The sequence below is a fragment of the Excalfactoria chinensis genome, chromosome 4 (assembly GCF_039878825.1).
Source record: "Excalfactoria chinensis isolate bCotChi1 chromosome 4, bCotChi1.hap2, whole genome shotgun sequence".
NCBI classification, from domain to species: domain Eukaryota; kingdom Metazoa; phylum Chordata; class Aves; order Galliformes; family Phasianidae; genus Excalfactoria; species Excalfactoria chinensis.
The window spans coordinates 38,667,892-38,675,898 of NC_092828.1; the positions used below are offsets into that span (position 1 = coordinate 38,667,892).

The window sequence follows — 8,007 nt, forward strand, 5'->3', positions numbered from 1 at the left end:
AGTTAGGTGAGCACCATTTTCTCTGTCTGTGTGAAACAACAACACCTTGTGTCTTTTGCCCTAGGAATCAGAATATCCTGCAACTAGTCCTTTGTATGGGAACCAATAAAATAATATTTAGTGATGACTATGACTAGGAGGCAGCTGTAAGTATGCATATGTAATCCATGTTCTCAAATAAAAAAGTTATGAAGAAAATAATTTAATATCATACTTGAGGGAGTGAGTGATTATGCGTACATCACTCTGGACAATTAGCTGCATTTTACCAGTGGGATCAGCCCAACCTTCTGGCCAGATGTTTTCCACCTACATGGAGGGAGGTTCCCTTTTCTTATGCAGACAACAAGGTGTCATACTTGTTCATTAGCTATTGGTGAGAGAGAAGAGATGCTGGCAGGTCCTGCATGGTGAAAAGCTATAGCTATGCTTTCCTCATGCCCTCGTGCCTCCTGTAAGCAGGGACAAGAAGGGTACTATGAATCAGAAAAGCCCAAGGAGAAGGAGTAACTTGAAAAGAATGTATCAGATGAGGTTAGTGTGTCAAGACCTCTATTTGATGACACAAAGAGAATAAAAATACATGTTATAACATAAGGAAAATATGCAATTTGCACAGCTCATCCTTCTGCTTTGCACGGACAATAGGGAAATTTTTTAGGATATCAAAAGAAGGCTCCATAGCACTAAGCTCTCCTTGACAAGAGACCTGACCTTCCTTTCAATGACTGAGGTTTTTTGCAATGGTTAATTAAAGTGTCTTGTACAAACAAGCAGCAGAACTGATGATGCCTGGTTTTTAGTGGATTTGAGTTTTGGCACTGGATTCTCTGATGCCTAATCATGCACAGAAGCAATCTGAGAAAGTTCATACAATTTAAGGTCTTTGTAACATCTCTCTCCCTCCCTGCCATAGGTTCTCTACAATGTCATGAAAGCTTAGTTTACTGAAGTTCTGATGAGAATGTCCACCACTACGCATAGACTTTCAGAAAACATCTAGAAAATACTGTGAAAGTAGCCAACACTCTAAAAGCTCTAGGGGAACAGAGAACAATCAAGGCAGTTTCATCACATGATTGAGTTTATTTACTAAGGAAACCAGGCTGGATGCTGCCAAACAGATGTGGAACTGGATTTTGGTAACATTCTACTTCCACATCATCCAAATAAAGCAATCATATTTTCATAGCAAAATAGCTGCACAGATTGAAGATTCCCCCACTGCCCATGGCATCAACAGACCTGTAGCAAAGGCAGCGAGAAAAGATGATCAGCCATCCAGGACCTATTGAAATATATTACCACTGAGGCGATGGAACTAAAGATACTTAGAGAAGAACAGAAATGCAGAAGTGCTGCTGCCACTCTCAAAAGGAGTTGAGAATCCCAGTTGCTGCTTGTGCTGTCCTTCATTAGTTCTTCATAGTCTCCTTTGGCCACCTGGCAGCAACCCAGTAGGCAGAGGATGTCCAGCAGGCATGGCAGGAGCAGTTGACAGCCATGGGTCCTTTCTACTCCCAAAGTGAGCCTTGCAAACCAGTTCACTTCTCTCCTCTGGTGCCAAGTTACAACCTTTCCTTCACTGAAGTGTGAAGACAGTGCATGTACATACCAAACAGGGACAGGAGTCCTTGGCACTGTGCAAATGCAAATTGTAGGAGCTGTTCTTATTCTGAAAGGCTTCCACAACAGAATCACACTCACCAACTACAGACAGTGCGATGTCTGTGTGAACTGAGAATGGGAATGCCAGGTGTTGCAAACTAAAGAAACTGGGATATACCTGTACACGTCCAGTTCTGCATCTGTAGGTAGATTTGCTGCTGAAACAATAAGATGATTTGTGAAGCTTTCCTCTAAGCAGTTTTAATTCAGTTTACTCAAAAATTCATTTTCATGCACAAGAGTATCTAGTCCTGCTCATGGCTTGGTTTGTTGCTTTTTGTTTGTTTGTTTTTTCCCACAGAGACCGTGAATTAATGCAACAAAGCCATCAAAAAAGCTATCATGGCCAGTATGTAGCTTAGGAGAGACAGAACAATCAGGGCTAAAACAGGCAGGATTGTCCTTGCTTTACCCACAGCGTACCCCCTCCTTCTGCATTTTTACATAGGATGTGTTTAAAAACAAAGTGAAAATAGTGTTCTTCCTTTACAATGGTCTATCAGCGGTAAATTGTGCTGTCTGAGCTCTATGAAAGCCCATGCCACGCATTTCCCTGCGAATGGGACCAATGGAAAGAGGCTCAGCCCTCATGCTCCAGTCTAGGGCTGCCATTAAAGCAAAGGAATGATGAGGACCGTAATTTTGGAGCAGTGAAAGATCTCAATGGATGTGGTTTATCCAAGCCATTAACTGATGAGATTTGATGTCTCACATTTACGTTAACACGCAGAACAGACACTGGGCATACTTAATGTTTATTTTTGAGAAGCAAAACACTATAATTAACAAAGGAATTTTTAATTATTATTTTTTTAAATTAGGAAACATACTTAGCAATCAACATACTGAAAAAAAAAATAAAAATCTTCCATTTAATTTACAGGCACTTTTTTTTACAGTTATTCTGTTGTGTGCTGCTGTTCCTACATGGTAAGTACACATAAATAACTACAGAACACGTTCTCTGACATTTGGAAAGATTGTCAGTAGCAGACGTATAGAAATCACGTGGTGGTCCCACCCTGATGGTAGTTAATTTCTGATATTTAGAAGTGGATTGGATTTCTCCTGCTTTCTGCTGGATGGAAATATGAAGGAAATATGAACTGCATACATACAGTTCCGAAAGGGAATTTGAACTATGATAAAACATTCATTAGTACGGTGGCCACTACATATATAACTTCATCTAACTTATGACATTACTCCATACAAAATAACACATAACATGTCTGAGGAGCCCCACCAGTGGCTTCTGCTGCTGGAGTCCAGGCAAAGTTTTTCCACTGGAAGAATTCAGGATAATCTCCATAAGTCTTCTGCACTACAACCCAAAAGCAAGGCTTTCAGGGCAGAAAACGAGGACGAAGCTTGAGAGCGGTGCTTTACCATGTCCAAACTGCAGGCAGTGCTTCCCTGTCGCAGCAGTCAAATCCTCGCGCTCAGACCCCTGGGCACGAAGGTGCTCTGTCAGGATGCCCCACGAGCTCCAGCCGCGTCCCGCCGCGCTCAGCTCCTCTGCACGGCGCTGCAAGCAGAGAGCGGCGCTCAGCGCTGCGGCCCCGGCCGCCACGGCTCTGAAAGCAGGCGGGGCCCCAAGCTAAGTACCTGCTGAGGAATCTGGAGACGAGCAGCTTCACCCACGGCACCGAAGGACTGAGGCACAGCGTGTGACCCTGCTTCGTCGTGGCTCTGCGGGGCAAGCGGGGTCAGGGGGGGTCGGGAGAGAGTGGGTCGAGGACAGAGAGAACTCACATGATTTCTGGTACTGAGCAGTGTGGCCCCTCGGGGATGAGTTCCACCTGGACCAAGTGACGCGGCGGGATGCGCTCGGATACGGCCCGGACGCAGCGGCAGCGTAGCTCTCCGGCCGGCGGCGCACCTGCAGCGGGGAGGGCGGCTCAACCTGGCTGCGGGGCCCCGCTCCGCGCTCTCCGCCTGTATCCCCACCTGTGCCCGCGTCCCACCCCCCTGTGCTCTCACCCCAGCAGAGAGCGACGGCGGAGGCGGCTAAGAACAGCGGGAGGAGAAGGTGTGAGCTCATAGTTAGAGCTGCCGGCTGGTCACTCGGGGTTCTGGCTTTGCCGCCCTGCTGTCCCCATTGCTTTTATTCCCTCGGTACCGTAGCTATCTGGGGATTTCCCTGGTGCGGAGTGGGGCCGGGGCGGGGAACTTGTTCTGCGTTTTCCATCCACTTTGGCTATTCCCTGGCAGGTGGAGTCGGGAGCCCTCTACGTTCGTTCCACATCCTAGTGGTGCGGGACGCGATGGGGCCACCCGGCCCTTCACTCCCAGCCCGCACAGCAGCGGTTTTGCCTGCAAAGAGATGCTCACCATTCCTTATCTTAGCTCCTCTTCTGCGAACTTTCTGTTTCACTATTGTGTACAGAGCAGTCTTTCTTTGTATTTTTTAAATGCATTTTTTCCAGTGAATGCATTTTTACAACAACAAAAAAGTTTTCTGTGAGCCTTTAAAGAAAATTAGGGGGAATCTAGATTTATGTTTACATATATTTACTTCAGGTATAGTGAAAATACTTTCATTTGTAATTGGCCTTAATATGAATTATGATTTTGCAGGATTGATTGTGGGCTTTTGTTTGGTTGGTTTTTTTTTCTTTTTTGCTTTGTTTTTTGCTTTGTTTTTTGTTTGTTTTGTTGTTGTTCTGCTTTTGGAGTGAGGGTGCATCCAGTCCTTATTCTCTTTTTTTACAGGTATTTGTTAACATGAGTGGAGTTCAGTAAAGCAAATTGAGGCTGGCCTGAGTTTTGTTCCACACCTTGCAGTATTCTTTTGTACCATCTGTTGCTTCCATTTAGAATGTATTTATGGCTGTGCAGGGATTAAAGATTTGGAAGTGTGCTCTTGGGTCTCCTTCCCCCTGCAGTTTTCTAGTTTTTATTTAATAAATGTTCATTTGCTGTTGAACAGATTTCTGAAACTTTAAGCACTAATGCAAAATCGGGTAGAAACTGATTTCAGTGAGATTTGTGGTCATAAATCATTATTTGAATGAATTAAGATCAAACATGCTATAGTGACTATTTTGGACTGGCTTGACTTGATTTTCAGCAGAAATTCGATATTGATTCCTTATAAGAAGACTGACAGAAGTGGCCCAGAGTTAGCTCCCTGCATCTGATCTACATGGGTTATGTTTAATTCTTTTTATGTCACAAACCAAGTAACTGTTGTGTTCCAATGACAGCAATAGGATGGAGCAGGAATTAACTTCAAATTAAACTGTAGTGGCAGGGGGGCCAACATGAAAAGCAAAATTAAAATTGCAAGGATCAAGGTACAATAATCCTAATAGAAGATGTAATGTCCAAACATTAAAACCCAGCTCAGAAGTCAGACCAGGTAAGATGTAGCGGGGGAACGGTCCTAGTGAGAGCTAAATGAGGTGACTACCCAGTGGTACACAGAAGCTCTCAGTCCTGAGCTTCATCCTCTTAATGGATCAGTCAGTTCATCCAGCTCCTTGCTTAGTCTCTCACAGGAAACCAGCAGTTCAGAAAGATGGTGATTACCCCTAGCAGTCAGGAAACCCCACAGCAGGCAGGGCAGGAATACTGGAACTAGTTGATCTTTGAGGACACTTTCAACCTAAGCCATTCAGTGATTCTATGCAGTATCTAATGACTAATTTGCACACCTTTTCAATGACCCTTTAGTAATGTCATCCTTCAGGCTGTTGGCTTATAGCTGAGTCTTAGAAGGAAATTACATGATCAAGATGCCTTTCTGTCCTCCTCTGTCATTTCCCCACTTCCCCAGTCTCATCCCTCCTGTAAAGTCTGTATCATCTCCCCAACTGCAGGAAGATTTGACTAAGAGCTGTGGGTCTAAGGGATATCAATCAAGTTAATACATGTTTATGTTGAGTCAGTGGTGGACGGAGGGAGAGCAAGCCAAAGCAGCACTTCCTTAAGAGAGAATCTGCAGCATCAGCTGTGCTCTTTGACTTGGCAGCTGGCCTGTCTAGATGTTCTAGTTGTTCCTGCCTGCAGCCTGCATGTGACTTGGAGTTAGCAACAGTCCTGCACTGTGTCTTGTCCAGTTGTTCAGGTTGGATTTGCAATTGAAAAGAGTTGGTGAAATGTAGCATGGCTTACATAGACAAGAGGAGAAAGTGAGACATTACAAAAGAAGCAGTGTGGACATGAAGAGAACCACCTGTAGTCTTCTAGAGGGCTTAAAGGTTGCACAGGGGTGCAGCAGGTAATAGATTTGGTAGACTGGAAGAAATGATGGATTTAAATCTGGACTTTGGGAGTCATAAGATGTCATCTGTTTTTAGTTTGCTTGTTTGTTTTTAGTTCAACATACTAGTTTCAGTGAAAACGAATTCTTCCCTGATGTTTATATGGAATTCAGCATAAATCTGATGCATTGTGTTGCTGTGGCTTCAGGCAAGGTGCTCATCCAGGCTGTTTTTGCCACCTGATTCATTTAAGTAACAATAGTATCAATAGTTCCCAGTAAATAGTGTTGTATAGGGCTTTTGTTTTGTTCAGTTTTTAAACCAGTAGAGCAGAAACTGAGGAGTTTGGAGCCTTGAAAAAGCAAGGATTGCATTCTCAAAAATTGGAGATGTAAAGAAAACCATAAGAAACACAGCTGTTAAGCACGGACAGTGTTAAATGTACTCAGGGCAACCAGTGAGCAGAGAAGTTAGAAACATACTCTAGGATCCCTTGAGATCATAGGGGTGGAACCACAATTTCCTCTGTACTGCAGTGTTGTGAGGCACTGTGTCTGCCCCAAGGAAGTGCCAAGTTCTCTGTGGGGCAGCACTAATGGGTGCAGATTTTATTTGCATACGTACATGCATTTAAGCCACCTTCATATACAGGAATCAAGGGCCCTTTTCTACCCTTGTGTACATCTCCATAACTAGTTTTCTTCTAGGCTCAGCCTTTTCTGTGAACTGAGGCTTATGATGTATTACCAGGAAGAAGGATTTGCCCAGCTGTAGAACACTGAGGCAATACACAGTTAGGATGAGGCACAGGTTGGCCAGCCCAGGTCATTGACGCTTTCATCAGAAGGTCTAGCTCTGTTGAGTAAGAATTGTCACAGTTAGGTTACGTGTTTTCCTTGGACAGGACACATGAGTAAGGACAATTTACGTGACAGTGCTGAGTTTTATGCTTGGATGACTGTTCACAAAATCTGAACTATTATGCTCATTCCACAGTGATTACTGCTGGGGAAATTCCAGAAGTCCCAAGGGGTCTGAAGCATGAGGCTATTTTGGATGTAGAGCTGCAGTGTGTGAAATTTGGCAGTTGGCTCTTCTGGAGAGTCATGTGCAGTAGTCAGAGGTCGTGAACGTGCTGAGATCTGAGTCAGTACTAATGCAAAACATGCCATGTGCATGTGGAGTGGGTATCTCTAGGAGTATTTCAGAAGTCAAAACCATCTGCATGAGCAATGCTTTGTACTTTAGTACTTTTGTACTTTAGTCCAAAAAAAAAAAAAAAAAAAAGCTCACATTTAGCTACCTTCCATGTGAACGTGGGCAGGCACTTTTCAGTCCAGGTAACAGCACTGCAGATGAGCTTTCTTTGATTCTGCTTTCCTGTGCTCCTCGCTACCTTTGGCATACTTCCATTTGCAAGAATGGCAAAGACAGGGAAGAGAATCACATCAGCCAGTATTCAGAAAGCTGAATTGTTGCCTGCCTATTGTCAGGTCTCTTTCATTATAGATCTGTTAGGCTTTGGTTATAGGTGGTGTGAATGCGATGCAGCAAAGTTTATCTCCCCTTAAGCACTGCATTGAGCTCTGGTACCCCCAGCACAAGAAGGATATGGAGTTGTTAAGAGCAGGTCTGGAGGTGGCCATGAGGGTGCTTGAAAGGTTGGAACACCTCTCCAATCAAGGCAGGCTGAGGGAGGTGGGGTCATTCAGTCTGGAGAAGAGGAGGAGCCAGGGAGACTGTATGGTGACTTTCCAGTACCTAAAGGGACCTGTAGGAAAACTGTGGAAACAGTCTTTATCGGGGATTGTAGTGATAGGACAAGAGGTAATGGTTTTAAATGAAAAGAGGGCAGCTTTAATTATGCTAGGAGGAAATTCTTCACAATGAGGATGGTGAGGTACAGGAGAATCTTGCCCAGAGTAGCTGTGGGTGCCCCATCCATGGTGGTGTTCAAGGCCAGGCTGGATGGAGCCTGGAGCAGCGTGACCTTGTGGAAGGTGTCCTTGCTGCTCATGGCAGGAGATAGAATAAGAGGTCTTTTCCAACCAAAACGGTGCTGTGACTCTTTGACTACAAAATTAGCTGTCATGAGTTGTGTTTGCCGCTTAGGTACGACAGAACTCACCAA

General features: G+C 44.4%; 1 protein-coding gene across 3 annotated transcripts; it reads right to left on the minus strand.

The window, feature by feature from the left end:
- Positions 1–424: 424 nt before the first annotated feature.
- LOC140251985 (interleukin-8-like) lies at positions 425–3,712 on the minus strand. Of its 3 annotated transcripts, XM_072336215.1 has the most exons (4): positions 3,652–3,712; positions 3,424–3,550; positions 3,277–3,360; positions 425–452 (listed from the first exon to the last, which is right to left on the minus strand). In XM_072336215.1, exons 1-4 carry the CDS (start codon positions 3,710–3,712, stop codon positions 425–427), a joined length of 300 nt encoding a protein of 99 aa, XP_072192316.1. The 3 variants fall into 3 exon arrangements, 1 of the variants encoding a protein (XP_072192316.1); XR_011903505.1 differs by lacking the exons at positions 425–452; positions 3,652–3,712 and adding an exon at positions 2,561–3,196 and having other exon boundaries at positions 3,424–3,610; XR_011903506.1 differs by lacking the exons at positions 425–452; positions 3,424–3,550; positions 3,652–3,712 and adding exons at positions 2,561–3,196; positions 3,551–3,598.
- Positions 3,713–8,007: the final 4,295 nt, after the last annotated feature.

Bases quoted from the DNA above. Each gene is read 5' to 3' on its own strand.
- LOC140251985 (XM_072336215.1), bottom strand. From the start codon at position 3,712: ATGAGCTCACACCTTCTCCTCCCGCTGTTCTTAGCCGCCTCCGCCGTC. The intron at 3,551-3,651 runs GTGAGAGCACAG...TCCCCGCTGCAG, and splicing joins CGCCGTCGCTCTCTGCTGGG to GTGCGCCGCCGGCCGGAGAG. The intron at 3,361-3,423 runs GTGAGTTCTCTC...CTTGCCCCGCAG, and splicing joins TGCTCAGTACCAGAAATCAT to AGCCACGACGAAGCAGGGTC.